The following is a 20,635-nucleotide window of genomic DNA, read 5'->3' on the forward strand; positions in this document are numbered from 1 at the left end:
ATATTTACAGGCAAAGTTGTCAAAGAAAGATTTTGAAAAGTTAGAGTGAACAATTAAGATGTGACGGAAGGAGTATATTGTTATATATATCAAAATATCAAATATATAATAATACATTGAATTTATAGTTATACATTAAAGTTTTCATATAAACAAAAACAAATGATCCAAAATAGAAAACCACTTTTTGATTTTTAATTCAACACGAAAGTCTACGTACACACTCCCCCGGCTGTAAGATACCATAAAAAATATAATACATTAATTATTACCAATCACAAATCAAGATGGGTAACTGTGCATCAAACCATCTCTCAAAACATCAACAAACTTTATCACTCAGTAACGGTCCATCATCAGCCACGAAAGTGATTATAATCAGCTCAATCGACGGAAATTTACGAGAGTTTCATCAACCAATCAAAACACGCCAGGTACTCTCCCGACATCCAAACAACAACTTCTTCCTATGGAGTTCCGAACACATGTTTGTTAACCATCCCGTGCCTCACGTGCCGGAAGATGAAGATCTCCAACCGTCTCAAATTTATTTTCTTATGCCGGTTTCAAAATCGTGTAAACCGCTTTCGTTACATGAACTTTGTTCGTTGGCGATAAAAGCGAGTTTAGCGATAGAAAAAAATCTCAAAATGAAAAATGGGAATACGACATCGTTTAGTGGACGGCGTAAATGGAATATTAATCCAAAGGTGGATTTCCAGCTGGCGTTGAAGCAGCTTAGGTGATGACACGTGCGATTAAATGTTAACGTATGTGTACTCATCGAAGAAAATGTGTGTAGCTGTTTGATTTAATTATATCATGATTCATGATGTATACAAGAAAAATTGAAATGTGATGAAAATGTACAAATATTGATTTTTGAAAATGATCAGAGTTCTAAAATCGTGTACAAAAGTGTGTATTTGGATTGTTATCAGTTATATTTTGAGATATCATTTGTACGAGTATTTGGTAAATATATTTGTTTAAAAATGTAATAGTAACCAATTAGTTGGAGACTTGGAATACTTGTTTACCAGATATCACTTGTATTTTTTTTTTTTTCATTATTTTTTTCCTTTCTAATTATATCCCGATTGTTGTGTTAGGAGAGACCCGAATATTTCTATAGTATTTTTCTTAAATTAAATATCACAAAAACTATGATTAATCAAAAAAATCACAAACATTTATATGCCTACAAGAACTAGAATTAATTAATGGCAAAACTTCAAAAATAAAATATCGCACGAATATAGATAACATCAATAATAAGAAAATGAGAACAGAGAAATTGAAATGTCAATTAGTCAAGTAATGAGGGTACACAAACGCCAGCATGAAATATTTATGTATATATCAATTTAATTCATTAAAATATAATTCATTAAGACTTTTTGGTTATCATAGGTTACTATCAAGTCATCGTGATAAGGTGTGTAGTAAACATTTTTTTGTCATTCATCTACCACTTGAATATAATAACATATATAAACCTGAGTTAGCAAAAAATGATACTCCGTAATTAGTTAGCCCCGACATTTAATAAATCCAATAAACCTATAAAACTTGAACGCAAACCAAACGTTATCTACATGCATATTTTTCAATGATTATTAATGGCAACTCTAAGAAAAAGAACACCAAACAGTTAAATCATATAGTACGACGTGTCAGTGTATCTGAAATATACGAAAGATAATATCATAATAATAATAATAGTAATGAACATAAATAATATATGAATGGAGCGTTACTTATTTGAAGAGTGCAATATCGGTTTGAAAAACTCATTTTATTTATCTCTGAAAAGTATAATCATAAATTATTAATGGTGAGATTTGTTATATCTTAATAATAGGCCGATTTAACTTGTTAGAATCAATTCAAAGTAAAACTACTACAATTAACTAGTACGGAATATCAAAAATCGAAAAAACACTTTCAATAAATTGTAAAATCAATAAATTGTAAAATATTATATACCTGATTACACAAATGATAGTTTAGATACTATTGAGCATTCAATAATTTTTTTTGTCGACAAGCATTGGATTTGTGGGAAAGAGTCTACAAGTGGTGGAATATGGGATCGTTTTCAAATCAAAGTATCAATGAGGTTTTTCGCGGGGCAAGTGGGCGACAATTAACTCCTATGGGGGCGGGTATATGGCAAGCTATGGAATGAGTATGCGGCTATTTAATATGGAAGAATCGAGATCGGAAAGTGTTCTCGAATGAATGTTGAAACGGTCCGGGGGCTTTAATGGAAGTCCAATTAGTCTCCTTTGATTGGATTTCTTCACGTCTCAAAAACAAAAAACTAGAATGGCTTGAGTCGTTATCAAATCCTATCCAATATTGTATAAATTACTTTTTCTAGTTTCATTTGTATGTTGCTTTCTCTGCAACGTTGTATCTCGTGTTCATATCAAGGTTGCAAAAATCGGAAAAATCAGCGGAGTTCTCGCCGAGAAATTGTTTTAGAGTTGCTGCCGAGTTCTCGTTTTGAATTCGGCTAAAATCGGTCAACGGTCGGTTTAATCGGTCAACGACCAATAAATTGAGTTTCTCGGCCAAAAATCGGTCAAATCTCGGTCAATCCGGTCAAATCTCGTTCAAATCTTGGGTATCATAAAAATTATCTCAAAAGTCAACAAAAGTCAACCACTGAGAACTCCCCGAGTTCTCCGAGAACTCCTAGAAATGGTCCCGCCGAGAACTCTCCGAGTTCCGATTTCTTCAACCTTGGTTCATATTGCCCAATTGTCTTGTAATGGGCGTATGTTTCGTGTTGTACCTCTTTTTCTCGTGCTATGAAATGTTGCCTTTCGAAAAAAAAAGAATGAACAAAAGAATAAGCTAAGTAGTCTAGGGCATGAAAATTTTGACCGTTTCGTGTTATCCACCCTATCGTTTATCCATGTAGTAGTTGACTCTTATTTAAGTAGCTTAAATTATTCAGTTTTTTAATTTACCTTTCAATTTAATTTATCTTTTTTAATTTTTTATTCTTTGAAAATTTTCTTACTCTTATTTAGTTACAGGTTTGAACCAATTTTCCTTCTCGATCTCTTCTGGGAGCTCTAGGTATAGATACAAATTCATTTTCGGCTCCATCTTCTTCTAAAAAATCGATAGTATCGAGTGCTTGGTGTGGATTATATACATTTGCAATTGCTAACGTTTCTTCATAATTTTCATCGTCTCGATCTATCCTAAAACGTTTCAATTTTTTAAAAGAGTTTGAATGGTAGTTTGAAGTATAAAATGTATGAAAAAAGGCAGTAGTATATATAGGGAAATATATTGTACTGTAATTTAAAAAAAAAAAAAACTATCCATGACAATTTTAACGGATATATACATATATTTTTATTTTATTTTTTTCTAAAAATGCACGTCCCAGTGTCTTCAAAATTGTCGATGTTTGGCATTTGGAACCACGGTCACCCAACGGCAGGGTCAATGGCGGCCGTTAGTATCGGCGTCGTTAAATCACTTGACAAACGACAAGCTAACGAAGCTTCCAATAATAGCAAACTTATAATATTTTCCAATCTAAATCAACCTTTGACTCATCGGATCATTAAAATCAAGGTTGATCAATTCTTTTTTAATTCTCAACAAATTTGATAACTTAGTTTTTTTTTTTTTTTTTTTTTTGAACGACGAATTTACATCAGCGTATCATTTATTTCAACGACCCTCATCATTTGCACCCACACACGCTAGAATGAAACTCATACTCGGGTTGCTATAGTAAATATTTATAATCGTATAATAAGTTAGTTATAATCGTATAGTAAATATTTATAGTATAAACACTTATGTAATATATTTATTAAATTGGATAGTGAATTAGGATCGTAATAAATTTATTTGATGGGTCAAGTTATAAAAAAATTTGTGAGAAATTAGAAAAAAACAAAAAAAACAAAACAAAGAGTGATTAGACGATGGCTACATTAATTTATTGTAATTTTTGAGATTGATGATATATGTAAGGAACATCTATTAAATTTTAAATATTTATAATTATTTATTTTATCTCTTTCATGGAGTAATATTTACAACTTAATCAATCAAGTATTATAATTTGAGAAGATTTCAATCTTTGATTAATAAAAATGAAATACGGGGCTTGAGGGTTTGGGCCTTTGGGGTTTGGATTACGGTCAAACCTGAGCTTTGACTATTTGGGTCAACAAAATATGATTCATAATTTATAGGGCGGAATATGTCAAAATAATATTCAACCTTACCCTTATTCCTTATTTACTTTTGTAAGAAACGGAGTAAGAAAAGTATTATCACCTCATTCTTGTCTGAGATTAAGATTTATATAAAGTTATTGTTTTTTTTTTGCCAAAAAAAAAAAAAAAAAAAAAGGATCGAGTACACACATTATGTTACGGTATACTAATTAATACGGAGCATGAGTATTGACAGGTCGGATTTTTTTTTTGGTTAATTATTTATCAATATTAATAAAGTTCTTGATTCTGGGTACAAAATGTTTTGAACATGTCGTAGTAGAACGCTGTAAAGTAGGAATATGTATATTAGTCACATTATTCCCAACCATGATACCATTCTTCAAATTAACACACTGTCACATCAACGCCAATTTATCATTTCTTCTTATTTCCTTCTCATCATTGATCGATCACATTTTACTCACAACCATGGCATTCCTCCACACACTTACTAAATTAATTAATTAAAACAATTTACAAATATTATTGCTATATGTACAAATATATATAACACATATCTCGTGACACAAAAAACTTTAGATTCACTAAATGAAACACGGAAGAAAATTGGCGAGGGATTAACAAAGCTCTACCATAAGCATCATACAATTGGCAATGCTTTCACATAAGATTGGCAATGTTTTCACTTCCTCAATGGGAATGCCCTTAATGAGGTATTTTGACTAGTGAACTACGTAAAATGAGGGTATTTTGACTCAGAAATATAAAAATGCCAACTACATTGTGCATACAACTTTAGTGGGATTTCATCCTGCAAATTAATGATTGTAGTTTAAGTTTATGAAATTAAAAGCAAACGTGTTAATATGTAAATTGTAATCGAGATAGACCATATAAACGAAAACATGTCTACAAAACAACTCGATAAAAAAATAGAGACGGAGAATATGCACTGTTGTATACTAAAAGTAGAACGAATACAGAAAGAGAGTTTTTTTTTTATATCAAAACCTAAATTCAAGCCTTTGTTTCCAAGTTAATTCTTCAAATGTGAGGATGGCCTAATTGTACAATTGTCCTATTAAGTCTCTATAGATAGATAGATAGATATGAAAATTGCTACTAAGGATAAATATTTTAAGGAGACGGGGCTTCATCCCGCCCTAATAATCTGAAGTATGTCTGGTGTATAAAACTATACTTTTTCGAATAAGATAATACAGAAGTATACAAGATTTATGTTATGGACAGATGTGTCACGTAATAAGGTAAAATATATAAATTAAATTGAAATATAAAAAAAATAGAAGTTTTCTATTCATAATAAATAATATTTGTTTGTTACAAGTAACAACCAAGCTGGAATAGCTCAGTTGGTTAGAGCGTGTGGCTGTTAACCACAAGGTCGGAGGTTCAAGCCCTCCTTCTAGCGAATACTTTTTTAATTTTTTATATTAATGTTAATTCTAAAACTACATTATATTCAATCTGTTTAAAAATTTTCCAAACATAAAAAATCAAAACATATTCATCTTCGAACATATCGCCAAATTTGGTTATCCACAAGATTCAGAGCTTTGAATACCTTCGTTAATTGAACGCAAATTCTGGCGTACAAGTTTCATGTGAATTGTTAGCCAAACAATTATGAAACTCGAGCTAAGATCATGCAAGCAAACAAACGTTTAGTACCTAATAAAGGCATTTCATCCACATTTGTAGCTGCATTAAGATTAAGAATTAAGAATTACAAAGGTGTACTACAAATGAAGATCTTATGGTTTTTCAATACAGAAGGAACTCTTTGACCATTGGTTGTTGACTCGACTACACGTCATCTTTTATCATTCATTCCTTCATTCATTTCATCAATTTTGGTGCGAAATAAGTAATTCTCATCATCTAACTCATCTTGGTAAATGCGTATAGATGGTGTGTCAATCTTCTTCGTATCAACATCAGCCTCTAATGATCTTAGTCCCTGTAAATCATATATTCAATCGTCTTCAGAATCATATTTTCAACTGAACATTTTGCACATTATGCAATCCCTTATATCACTTGTACAATCATTAAAACAAGCCATGGTTGTTCCAATCCATCATAACTTACCACATTAGCAACAAAATACAATAAGATTCTGTAGGAATACACAGAATTAAACACAAATCACAAGGCAGTTTGTTATGTGTTCCTTTCTTTTTTGTAGATGACCACACCCACACACACTATGTGTCAATAATGGTTAGGATTAACCAACCTTGACCCAAATGATTTCACTATGTGTCAACAATTTACCAGTTTTGAATCAACCCGCCCAACTTGCCCATTCTGCCATCGCTAACATATACATAAAGATTTACAACAGGTTCAGTGAGCTAACCTTCCTCAAGATATAAAAGAAATAGTGAAATCCATCGCCAAATGTAGTATACTCAACTGACCAAGTAAACTCAGGAGCATTATATAGCGGACGCCTAAAATGTGGCTGCAGCAGGACATGAGACTCGTTACATCATTGCAACGCAAATGACACATGTTTAATGAGTTATTCGTCTAGTTACCTGACCAAAAGCGATTGAGATAAAGATTCCGTGAGGTTTCAAAACCCGATGAACACCTCGAAGCATTTCCATTGCTCTGCTCACAACCTCGGGTCGCGGGTTCCATGGATCGCCACCGTCCACGAACAAAACATCCTTCAAAGTACAACAAACGATATAAACTTGACTTATCAAGATTCATAAGAACAACAATCATTCGTCATATTATAACTCGATATAATATCATCATATAAGTTTTAAGTAAATTAATTAATTCACCATAGTCCCTTTCTCAATAACAACATCAAACGACTCATCAGGAAATGAAAGATTCAGCATATCACCTTCTAACACTTTAATATCTGCAAACACAGCAGCTTTTGATTCTTACGGACGTAGTATTAAATTAAAGATCTTAATTTAAGTGGGATTATTACATAACATAAATTGCAAGTGATTGAATACTAATATAACAATGTACACAGTCCTTTATAGCCTTTCGAAAACAAACGTTTTTGCATTTTCTTAACTGCAACTGAAGATAGATTAATGCAGGTTAGATCAGTAATTCCTTCGTTATATAACTCGTCACAGAGTTGTGAATTTCCACACCCCAACTCCAATATCTGCACCATTTTACATACATATAACATACTTATAAATTATACCTGTGCATAATCATTTATTTTATAAGCATACTAATATGAATAAAAGTAAATAAAAATAAAAACTTACAGAAGAAGAAGGTTTGATATGTAGCTGAATGAGATGACGAAAATGGGAGTAATCTTTGAGCCATTCATAATGATCCTCGGAAGTAAACCTCTCATTCCTAATGAAATCATAATAAAATTCACATCTTAATCGCAAAAAACAAAATAATCATCATCTAAATTCAACTAATCCAAATTTCTACTTCTGCACTGAAAATTTAACTACTGTTAATTCAATAGTCTACGAAGTGATTTTTAACCGATAAAAATATTTTAAAATTTAAGAAGAAAGAACAAACCAGTAATTGGGGTCGAGGTATGACAAACGGACGGTGGCCGACAGTGGTTAAATAGCTTTCCGGCGGCTTCTCCGTTTCATCCATTTTTACAAAAATATAAAAACCCTAAAAGGTCCTTTCAAACTTTTAAGTTGATGGCAATTATAACCCAAAACAACTAACAACACCCGATCCCACATGTGTGGGGTATAAGGAGGTTGATCGTAGACAATCATTCCCCTATCCTAGAATAAAGAGAAATCATTTCTCTACCTCGAGTAAAACACTCCAATGAATACTTTCTCTCTCTGTTCGAAAGATAAAGAAATTGCTTGCAGGGACTTCCGGCCAGAAAGTAGGAAGGACAGAAAGAAAAAAAATAGTACAACATAAAAAAGTAGATAATAAGGAAAAAAATAAAAAATGTTATAATTCAGTAGGCTTATAACTACCTTTAGTGGTTTGATTCTTAATTAAGAATACTAATAATAAAGTGTAAGAACAAAGATGATAATGGAGAGAAAGAAAGAAACACTTTGTAAGTATGAGAAAATGGTGCAAGTTTAATGCTTGCATTCATGGGTATTTATAACCTAAAATCTCAATATAAAAATACATACTTTATGTACCAAAATTGACTATATGTATACACCAAAATTGACTATCCATATCTATATTATTATTATTATTATTATTATTATTATTATTATTGTTATTATTATTATTATTATAACACTTTCTCTTGGATAGCAATTTTGTTTTGTTGAAGATCAACTATAAATTACTGCCTCGTCAAAAACCTTGCTAAAGAAAATTCAGTGGGAAAAAACTTTAGGTAAGGGAAAAAGAGTGCAGCATGGAGCTGACTCCCCCTTAAGTAGACATCGCTTCAGCTGTTACATCTTTTGAACATGTCTCATGCCAATGTTATGAATGTGTGTTCTGAAAATAGTAGTTGGAAGTGTTTTCGTGAAAAGATCAGCAGAGTTTTTGCTGGATTGCACATATCTCATTTCAATCTGGTTGTCTTTAATGAGATTTTGAGTGTATGAGAAGAATCTAGGAGGTGTGTGTTTTGTTCGATCACTTTTGATGTACCCTTCTTTCATTTGTGCTATACAAGCTGCATTATCTTCATAGATAGTTGTTGGATTTTTATCGCGTTCTAGTCCACAAGAATCAGTAATGAGTTGTGTCATTGATCTCAACCAAAAACATTCCCGAGTAGCTTCATGTAATGCAATCACTTCGGCATGATTTGATGATGTAGCAACAAGTGTTTGTTTTTGAGAATGCCATGATATTGCAGTACCTCCATTTAGGAATACATATCCAGTTTGAGATTTAGCTTTATGTGGATCAGATAAATAACCTGCATCTGCATAACCAACCAAATCTTGTTTTGATTCGTTAGAATAAAATAATCCTAAATCAGTAGTTCCTCGAAGGTATCGCAATATGTGTTTGATCCCATTACAGTGTCTTTTGGTAGGAGCAGAGCTGAACATTGCCAACAAATTAACTGCAAAAGAAATGTCAGGTCTTGTACAATTTGTAAGATACATAAGAGCTCCAATTGCACTAAGATATGGAACTTCTGATCCGTTAAGATCTTCATGATCTTCACAGTGATAAAATGAATTAGTGTCAATATTGAGTGATCTAACAACCAATGATTTTGTCTTTAAAAATGTTTTAAAATCTTTTCAGTATAAGTTGTTTGATGTACAAGTAATCCATTAGGCATATGCTCAATTTGCAATCTAAGTCAATACTGATCTCTTTATTTGTTCATATGATGTTATGATCATTGACATAAACAACTTACAATCAAATATCCAGACATTATTTTCTTAATAAGAACACATGTACAAATAAGATTATTTGTATACCCCTTTTCTTATCAAGTAATCACTTAATCGGGTATACCATATGCGATTCGATTGTTTCAACCCATATAAAGATCTTTGTAATTTAATTGAGTACATTTCTTTGGGTTTTGCATTTGATGCTTCTGATACCTTAAATCCTTTAGGTATCTTCATACATACATACATATATATATATATATATATATATATATATATATATATATATATATATATATATATATATATATCAAGTGATCCATAAAGTTCGGCAGTAATAACATTCATGAGATGCATTTCTATATTTTTAGAAACTGACATGCTGATTAAGTATCTAAAAGTAATTGCATCCATAACAGGGGAATAAGTTTCATCATAATCAATTCCCGGTCTTTGAGAAAAATCTTGAGTTACAAGTCTAGCTTTATACCTTGTAACTTCATTTTTCTCATTTCATTTTTGCATAAAAATTCATCTATACTCCACATGTTTCACATCTTTAGGTGTGAGAACGATAGATCCGAAAAATTTTCTTTTATTGAGCGATTCAAATTCAGCTCGTATTGCTCTTTTCCAATGATCCCAATCATGTCTATTTTTCCATGACAGATTTTGGTTCTGGATCATCATCATCATTCATGATGTCTTATGCAACATTATATGAAAATATCTCATCAAGATTTTTCATGTCATTTCGGTTCCGTAATATTTTTTGAATGTGCATAATTGATTGCAATTTCCGTATTGACATTATCAATCTCCTCTGCAGAAGGAGTATTGATTTGTGGTTCTTCTTAAACACTTTCTTTTACCTCATTATCAGCTGATTTTCTTTTTCGAGGATTTTTATCTTTGGAACCAATTGGTCTCCCACGTTTCTGGCGTGGCAAAGACTCATGAGTGACATTATTGCCAACTTTTAGAATTTCAATTCTAGCTGAAGCATTTACTGCTAGTATATATGATTTAGTCACTACTTTTTGTATCTGTGGATACACCAGGTAATTTATTTGCAAGTTCTTGCATATGTATTATTATTGAACTTTCTTTTTGCATTCTTTTGTGCGATGATCAAGATACATTAATTTATGTTCACATCATGAAACATCTTTTTCTTTATTTTTCATTTCCCCCCCTAATATAGGGAACAATTTTTCATTATAATGACAATCAGCAAAATGTGAAAACATCACCCGTCATGGGTTCAATATATATTATAATTGAATATGTTTCATATCCAACATATATTCTCATCCTCCTTTGAGGACCCATTTTAGTGCGTTTTGGCTGTGCAACTAGAACATACACTGCACAATCAAATGTCTTAATGGTGTGAAATATTTGGCTCTTGGCCAAGATCAAGTTGTAGAGGAGAATATTTATGAGTCGCATTTTGTTTAATGTGAAATAAAGTCGCAGCATGTAAATTTGCATGTTCTCATATAAATTATGAGAGTTATGTACTCATTTTTAATGGTCTAGCTATTAGTTGCATGCTTTTAACTATTGATTCAGCTATACCAATTTTTTTATGCACATGAGCAACTGGATGTTCAATAACAATCCCTTTAGACATATAATAATCATAAAATGCTTGAGATGTTGACTCACCAACATTATCAAGTCTCACCCTTTTAATGGTGTAATCGAGAAATGTGCTCTTAATTTAATAATTTGAACAAGAAACTTTCCTAATGCCACATTTTGATTTGATAATAAACAAATATGAGACCATATGTTAGATGTGTCTATTAGAACCATAAAATATCAAAATGGTCCACATGATGAATGTATTGATCCATATATATCACCTTGAATTCTTTCAAGAAACATTTGTAATTCCTTTTCACAATATACTTTTCATTAATCACCATATGTACTTTTCATTAATCACCATATATACTTTTTCATTAATCAACATCTGTACTTTTTCATTAATCACCAAATGTACTTTTTCATTAATTACCATATGTGCTTTTCATTAATCACCATATGTGCTTTTTCATTAATCACCATATGCGCTTTTCATCATATATCCTTTTCACAATATGCGCTTTTAATCATATGCGCTGCGCTTTTCATCATATGCGCTTTTCATCATATGCGCTTTTAATCATATGCGCTGCGCTTTTAACCATATGCGCTTTTCATCATATGCGCTTTTTATCATATGCGCTTTTAATCATATGCGCTGTGCTTTTCATCATATGCGCTGTGCTTTTAATCATATGCGCTGCGGTTTTCATCATATGCACTTTTCATCATATGCGCTTTTAATCATATGCGCTGCGCTTTTCATCATATGCGCTTTTTATCATATGCGCTTTTAATCATATGCGCTGTGCTTTTCATCATATGCGCTTTTCGGTGCTACATAGGTATTTCTCATTTCCGGTTATCATTGACTGATAATCATATCCATTATGATATATATCTGAGAAACTTAACAAATTTCTCTTTGATTTGGGAGAAAACAAAGCATTGTTTATCAGAAAATTCGTACCATTTGGTAATATGAATTTTTGCCTTTTCCGTTCCTTATATCAAGTTTGCAAGACCTGATATAGTATTTATAATTCCTTCATTTGATTTAAATCAATGAAATATTTCTTAGATTTGATCATAGTGTGTATGTTACCACTATCGGCAATACATAGGTCTTTACCATTTAATTGATGTTGTATTTCAGCATGATTCATACTAAAACTTCAAATAAGATAAGCAAATAATGAGTTATATTTCAGCAAGATAATCAAATTATATTACCTGCAAGCAAGTTACAATCTGAAGTGCATAAAAGATAACACTTAATAAACATATGCGTTATGGTCTAAAACCATTTATTTATGAGTGATACATAACAAGCTAGGCATCTTAGAAAATTTAAACCATTCAAGTCTCAAGGTAGCCCAAGGTTCATTTAATCAAGATTTTTCAACATATTCACTCTCTTTTCTTTTCTTTTAGGACTTATTTGTAGAGCTAAACAAGATGTTCATGTATTCAAGAAATACTAGACTGATGATCCATGTTACCATATCATTAATAAGAATCTCTGGGATTCTTATAAGAGCGTCTACTAACATCTTCAATTTTATTCTTTCATGGATCACCGTTATTTCTTGATAATTAATATCGTATCTATCTTTGAGTATTTTCCATAATACACTTGGATCTTCGATCATATAATATGTAGATTCTAAGGACTCGTCAATATGTTTGCTAAAAAAAAATACTTGATATTGCTTTCTCTTTTTCGGAACAATTGTTATTTTCATTCAGGGTTTCTAAAATACCGATTGATTCGAGATGTTTTTCTACATTTATAACCCATGTTAAGTAGTTGTTCCCACTTGATTCTAAAGGAGCAAATTTAAGCTTTTTCAAATTCGATATTTTCTATTATCAAAAAGATGAACAACATAAATCATAATCATAATCAACTTCTATTCATAGACAAATAATAAAATAAAATTAGAATCATTTTAAATTCATAAGTAGCAAACAACAGAATAATGACATGATTACAATGATAAAACCACAAGAGTAGGATAGAATATAGGTTCACCCAGTGGTATATTAGCAACAATGATGATAGTTAGTATGACCAATACAATAGGAAAAATCATCCTTGTGTGAATCATCTTTACAAAAAACCTTTTGATAGTGGTAATTTGAGAAAATGAAGATTGATTTGTGAAAATGTGAAAACGGAGATGTTTATTTTATATTTGAAAAATATAGTAGTTGTAACGTCGTCAGTTGACGTTAACAACCGTTATGTATATATGACTGTTGTAACATCTTTAGTTGACGTTAACGACTGTTATGTACTCATTGTATTAATAATAATTTTAATAAAAGAATTTTATTAGTACAAATACGATTACTATAAATACATTTAGTATTAAATACGTTTAGTACGAAGATTAAGAGAATAAACATATTATGCATAAATAATAAATTTTAAGAATAAACATTAGTATGCATGAAATAAATAATGATTAATTGCATAAGTAATCATAAATGTTAGATAACATAAATATAAATGTTAGTGAAGTTAATAAGAGTTAGATTACAGAAATATAATTCAGGCGGTATAACCGACTATATATAACTTAAATAACATAAATATAAATGTTAGTGAAGTTAATAAAAGTTAGATTACATAAATATAATTCAGGCGGTATAACCGACCATATATAACTTAAATAACATAAATATAAATGTTAGTGAAGTTAATACAAGTTAGATTACATAAATATAATTCAGACGGTATAACAGACCATATATAACTTAAATAACATAAATATAAATGTTAGTGAAGTTAATAAAAGTTAGATTACATAAAAATAATTCAGACGGTATAACCGACCATATATAACTTAAATAACATAAATATAAATGTTAGTAGTCCAAAATTTGATATGTTCGAGTCTAAAAATTATTAATAATTTCATACCTTGATTAGTGACTCGTGATCGTTTGAGATATCCTTTGATTACACTAAGCTCTTCGTGCTGATAACGTGTTATAATTCAGTAGGCTTATAACTACCTTTAGTGGTTTAATTTTTGATTAAGAATACTAATAATAAAGTGTAAGAACAAAGATGATAATGGAGAGAAAGAAATAAATACTTTGTAAGTGTGAGAAAATGGTGCAAGTTTAATGCTTGCATTCATGAGTATTTATAGCCTAAAATCTCAATATAAAAATACAAACTTTATGTACCAAAATTGACTATATGTATACACCAAAATTGACTATCCATATCTATATTATTATTATTATTATTATTATTATTATTATTATTATTATTATTATTATTATTATTATTATTATTATTATTATTATTATTATTATTATTATTATTATTATTATTATTATTATTATTATTATTATTATTATTATTATAACAAAAAATAAAAAAACAAAATAAAAATAAAAATAATAGAAAGTATAAAAAATAAACGATACAAACGAGACGCCATGAAAATGGTGAGATCAAATTTTCATGAGTTTTAAATCATGTCTGGAGTTTAATTTAGGCTCTAAGTGGCGGTAAAGTCGCCAATAAATTGACGCTTGCCATTGACTCACTTAGTAGATCCATAATATATATATATATATATATATATATATATATATATATATATATATATATATATATATATATATATATATATATATATATATATATGGGAACGTTCCTTAGACTGCCGTGCAAAGCTCAAGTGTAACATCCTAAATTTTTATAAGGAATAATTTATGTTAAAATTAGTTGTTGACCCACATTTGACTAGATAAGGACCTATTATTGTAAAAAGCTTAAGTGGGGAAGGGTAAAAGGGTAATTATACATATAGCAAGCCTATAGATGAGTCTAAACACTCCCATTTTCTCTTTAGTGCAGAATTTTAGTGTGTGTGTGTGGGTTTCTTGAGGGTGAAAAATTTGAGAGAGAGCAAGCTCAAGATCTTTGAAATCCTTTCATGCAATTGAGTTTTTGGGTAGAATCAACCTTGCTAATACTTGCTAGCACCATTAGAAGTCTTGTTTCTTCCATCTTCATCTTCATTGAATTAATTTGGGGTTTGAAACCCTAACTTGAGGTATGATTAAATTATGCTTTGTGGTTGATTTTTATGAGTCTAAATGGTGTTATTATTGTTAGAAATCAAGTCTTTACACCCTTGAAACCCTAATTCGAATTTAGGGTTAGGGTTATGGATTTGAGGATTTTGTAAAGATAATGAACTAGTTTAATGAATTGGTATTTTTAACTACTAAATTGTAAGTGGTTTAGTTTGTGTCAAAATCCAAGTCTTCACTTTTAGAAGAAATTGTTGATTATGTTAAGAAAGTTTATGTGCAAGTTAAAGGATTGTATGATTTTGGTAATGAGATAAGAAGACTTACAAATTGTAAGTCTTGTGTTCATGTCTAGAAGATTGTCAAAATGGGTTTTGTGAGTTAAGGAATAAACCCCAGTTTTAATTGGTTTTGGTTGACCAAATTGGAGTAATATGTGTTTTGAATGTGAAATTGAAAGACTCAAGTTGTAAGACTTGTGTTCTTGTCTAAATGGTTTCAAAATGATTATGGGTCAAAAGAGTAAACCCTAGCGAATTTGGGTCTTAAAGACTATGTATGAATGAATTGTGATATATGTGCATGTATATTCTTATTATTAGGTGGAATTGTGCTTGATGAAGGATACGTTGACTTCTTGACTGGAAGTGTTTGATAAATGGTTGTTGAATAGTTGCTTGAAAGTTGTTTGTTGCGTAAATTGCTCGGATTCGAGGTGAGTACAATGTGTGTTTACATGTTAATAATATTTGTATTGGTATGCGGTTGTTTGTATTACGATTGGTATGAGGGCTCGGTTCACGTTGGGAATGCATCAGGCAGGATCTCGGTTCACATTGGGAACGCATCGGGATCCATGGTAGACACATGCGCATTGTGATGTTTGATATGATGGTAGGGTTCTCGGTTCACGTTGGGAACGCATCCGGAACCATATGAGAATTGAATGACTGTTTGGTTTGTTGTATGCGGATAATTGTTTATCTTTATGAATGTTATTAACATGTATGCACATATTGTATTCACTAAGCGTAAGCATACCGTTGTTGTTGTTTACCTTTTTATAGGCCCCGATTTGGATAAAGGTAAGAACACTCTTGAAGGATAGAGCATGGATTTGTAGATGACTACTTGTATTATGGAAGTTATACTTTTGCTAGAAGTACTTGCTTATGCTTTTGGTATGTTAGATTTCTTTTGGAGGATTTGATAGTTAATGGGTAGTCATCCCGAAGACTCACGCTCGAACACTTGTATTGGTTTTGTCCATTTGGGTCTAGATAATCACTTTTGTTGTTATGGGTCGTTGTTAACACTTGTAGTGCATAATGGGTCAAATTTGCCACTTGTCTTATTTTTGGGTCGTAAACCTATCACTTGTACTTTGGTTGATGCAATGACTACATTATGTTGTTGTGTTTAAAGTTAAACATGTTGATTTTAAGTCGTTTTGTATTTGTGTCTAAATGAGTTGGAAATGAAATGGGTTAAGGTGCAAAATTTAGCCAAAGTTCCTGTTTTGACTGAATCCCTGATGGGGATCGTTTTGGATCCATTATGGGGATCAGTTGATTTTTCAAAAATTTGGATCAGAATAGGATCCCTGATGTGGATCATTTGGGATCCCTGATGGGGATAGTAAAAAAAAATTCAATTTTTAATTAAACAGTTTGAGGTCGTTTCAGGTGCTATCAGAGCATGGTTTAAGGGATCTAGGGGCTTACTTATAGAGTAGGAATTCCTAGACTTAAACCGTAGGGATTGTGTGCTATGTACAAATACGTGGGACCTAAGTTTGTGTTTGGTGATATGATGTGATGAGATGAGACTAGTGCCTATTAAGATAGGCAGATGATTGACATGCCATGTTAGTATATTATGCTAGTTGTGTAGTACATGTCTTGTGTGTTGTTTGTCGGATACGTGTACTTGATTTTCCATGTTGAAATGTGTTAGACGAATTGTCGAGTAGTATTGTGGATATGCATACTTGAATTGCCATGATGATATTTGTTAGACGATTTGTTAGATGGTAATTAGCAGAAGTCTCTATATTAGTGTTCGGAACGGGACACTTCGGGAGCAACACACTTGCGAAAGGTCTTGTGTGTCTTTGGTCGTGAGTGATTTAGAAGTTCCTCATCGCATATTAATTATGTGTAGTGTTGGAGGTGTGAATAGTTGTGACTTAGTTCATAAAAGATAGCGACGTTTCGATAGAAGATAGTAGACTACCTTTAGTAAGTAGTTGACGTGATTGTCGATGACATGTGTTATGTGATAATTGTGGGACCATAAAGTGTGTTGGATGATGTGCTTAGTAGGAACTTAGTGCCTATAGAGTATAGGTAGCTATATGACATGTGATAGTGCTCCAAATGAACATATATTTAGGCGCAATATCATCCCAATATGTAAAGCTTTTAGCTGCAATTGTTCTATTTTTATGTAATATTTGTTTAAATAAATAAGTGCGAAGACAAAATAAGAAAACGAGATTTGAAGACGCAAATGACCAAAAAGCTTAAATGTACAAGATATAATTCAAGTGGTTCAATTTATTGATGAGAAACGTCCAAAAATGACAAGAGTACGAGCCGCAGAACGCAAAGTACACGATATCTACGCGTACGAAAGGACGTTTGAAAATCCGAAACCGAGACATGAACCGAGCATCAACGCACGAGTCAATGGAGCTAAAATTACAAGTCAACTATGCACAAGAATATAATATAATATATATATAATTAATATAAATTATATAAATTATATATATATATTTAAATAAAACGTCGACAAACTAGAAAACAAAAGCATATGAGCTGGATCAGAGGGCCATGCGATCGCATGGCCATAAGGCACAAAATCCATGCGATCGCATGGAGGTCAGAACCTGGCCAAGTGCTATAAAAGGCGACGTTTTCAGCGAATTATATACACCTTCACTACTTCTTTCTTTCCTCTGTAAGAATAATATTTATATTTATATTTATAATTTTAAGTTTAATTTAAGTTTAATAATAATTGGGTAATTGTAACGAATGTTTTACGGGTTTTAAAGTCGGAACTCTGACCGGGTAACGCTACGCGATAAATAATCATTGTAAGCTATGTTCTTCCCTTTTAAATTAATGTCTCGTAACTAAGTTATTATTATGCTTATTTGAGCCGAAGTAATCGTGATGGTGGGCTAAATATTAAGACATGGTTATTGGATTTTGTACCATAATTAAGGTTTGGACAAAAGACCGACACTTGTGAACATTGGACTATTGACTATTAATAGGTAGGGGGTATTGTCTAATTGAACGACAACTTATTGGAACCTGTCGAACCTATCTTCAAATTAGTTAAAATAATAATTATTAAATTGATTACGAATGTCCTATTTAGTGACGTTTATATGACATCGTTTACAATCATTTAATTAATTATTCTGGTTGGGTAATTGATTATTCATTCTGATCAAGTGGGTAAATTAATATTCATATCTCATTAATACAGGGGTGGATTACATACAAGGATAATTGGCGTAATTGTTAACAAAGTAATAAAACCTTGAATTACACGCAGTCGATACCCTGGTGTAATCATTAAACAAAGTATTAAAACCTTGTTACAGTTCGAATCCCTAATTAGTTGGAATATTTGACTTCGAGAATAAGGTTAATTTGACGAGCATTTTATAATTATGACCGATGGACTATTATGGACAAAAACCAAATAGGTATCAAATAATCCAGGACAAAGGACAATTAACCTAGGGTAATAAATTAAAATCAAAACGTCAAACATCATGATTACGGAAGTTTAAATAAGCATAATACTTTTATTTCATATATTTCATCGTACCTTTATTTACTGTCATTTTAATTACTGCAATTTACTTTATCGCAATTTAAATTCTATCATTTATATTATCGTCATTTATCTTTACGCTTTATTTAAAATCGACAAACCGGTCATTAAACGGTAAAAACCCCCTTTTATAATAATATTACTATATATAATTATATATATTTTATATAAATATAGTTGTTAAAAATATATCGTTAAACTCAGCTAGCTCCATGTGGAACGAACCGGACTTACTAAAAACTACACTACTCTACGATTAGGTACACTGCCTATAAGTGTTGTAGCAAGGTTTAAGTATATCCCATCTATATAAATAAATAAAACTTGTGTAAACTGTATCGTATTTCGTAATAAAAATAATAGTATTTCGTATACACCGCTGCATACATCAACATGTCTATGTGTGGTAAATGCGATTATGAATATATGTATGTTTGTAATGATGTATAAATTGAAATTGTATGCATAGCTTTGTGTAAAGAATTGCGTGAATGTCACCTTACTTCATGTAAAGTACTTCCTATGCCGTGTGAGGGCGATAAAGTACATGTTTGTAATAATGCTTGATCACCATTATTACAATCGCGTATTTTGTCACACGAGCATGAAATATTTAGTACTGAATGGAGGAACGTGACATGGTTAGAAGAGGTTAGTGACGAGTAGGATGTCATGTAGTGATTCTTAGATTATGTTGACTTTAAGATACATGTCGAGTAGCATGTATACTAGATTAAGTAGGCTGACGTTGGGTTTGGGAGCAATTTTGGAGTCATGTAATGGTTCCTAGATTGCGGTGGTCTCGGGTCATGTGCTTGTTGTCACATCGAGTGCGTTGTAGGTCTTGGAGAGTTATGGTGAATATAGACACCTAAGGTAAGTAGGTGAAATCGCGAGAGTGTTGTGTTTGTAAAAACCTAAGTAGTGGGTTCCGGATCGAGATTGTATGGTGATGGTCTTCTACCGAACTAGGATGACCGACATGGATGAGTGGCGGAGACTTGGATTCCGTATTGGGAAGTAATGGTCTTGTGAGTGTGTAAGTAATGATACTTGGTTGAGTACGGGGTTAGTGAATCTGGTAGTGATTTTGGATGTAGGTCGTCTTCGGCGATGGTGTGTGTGACAACCCGGAAATTTCCGACCAAATTTAAACTTAATCTCATTATAAATTCGACACAATAAGCAAAGTCTGTATTGTTAAAGTCTCATGATTTTGAACTCTTTTATATATTAAAATACCCTGTGACTATTCCCGACGATTCACGAACAACTAATTGTAAATAGATACATGTATATTTATATATATATATATATATATATATATATATATATATATATATATATATATATATATATATATATATATATATATATATATATATATATATATATATATATATATATGTATGTAATAATTTGAAATATTAATTGAAATAATATATGAGTCAATTGTTGGAATTAAATATGTAAAATAATATGCGATATAATGAAAACTATTATTACAAATGTATATATAAATATGTATATAAATATGTATATAAATACTACTTGTAT

General features: G+C 31.2%; 1 protein-coding gene, 1 non-coding gene and 1 pseudogene across 2 annotated transcripts; 2 read left to right on the forward strand and 1 right to left on the reverse strand.

The window, feature by feature from the left end:
- The first annotated feature begins 287 nt into the window (after positions 1–287).
- LOC139852258 (uncharacterized) lies at positions 288–746 on the forward strand. Its single transcript, XM_071841510.1, has one exon. The coding sequence runs from the start codon at positions 288–290 to the stop codon at positions 744–746; it is 459 nt and encodes a 152-aa protein (XP_071697611.1).
- A 4,835-nt stretch (positions 747–5,581) lies between these two features.
- TRNAN-GUU (transfer RNA asparagine (anticodon GUU)) lies at positions 5,582–5,655 on the forward strand. Its single transcript has one exon. It is a non-coding gene; the product is annotated as a tRNA-Asn (tRNA).
- A 329-nt stretch (positions 5,656–5,984) lies between these two features.
- On the reverse strand, positions 5,985–7,862 carry LOC139855872 (uncharacterized; annotated as a pseudogene).
- Positions 7,863–20,635: the final 12,773 nt, after the last annotated feature.

Source organism: Rutidosis leptorrhynchoides, chromosome 6 (genome assembly GCF_046630445.1).
Source record: "Rutidosis leptorrhynchoides isolate AG116_Rl617_1_P2 chromosome 6, CSIRO_AGI_Rlap_v1, whole genome shotgun sequence".
NCBI lineage: Eukaryota > Viridiplantae > Streptophyta > Magnoliopsida > Asterales > Asteraceae > Rutidosis > Rutidosis leptorrhynchoides.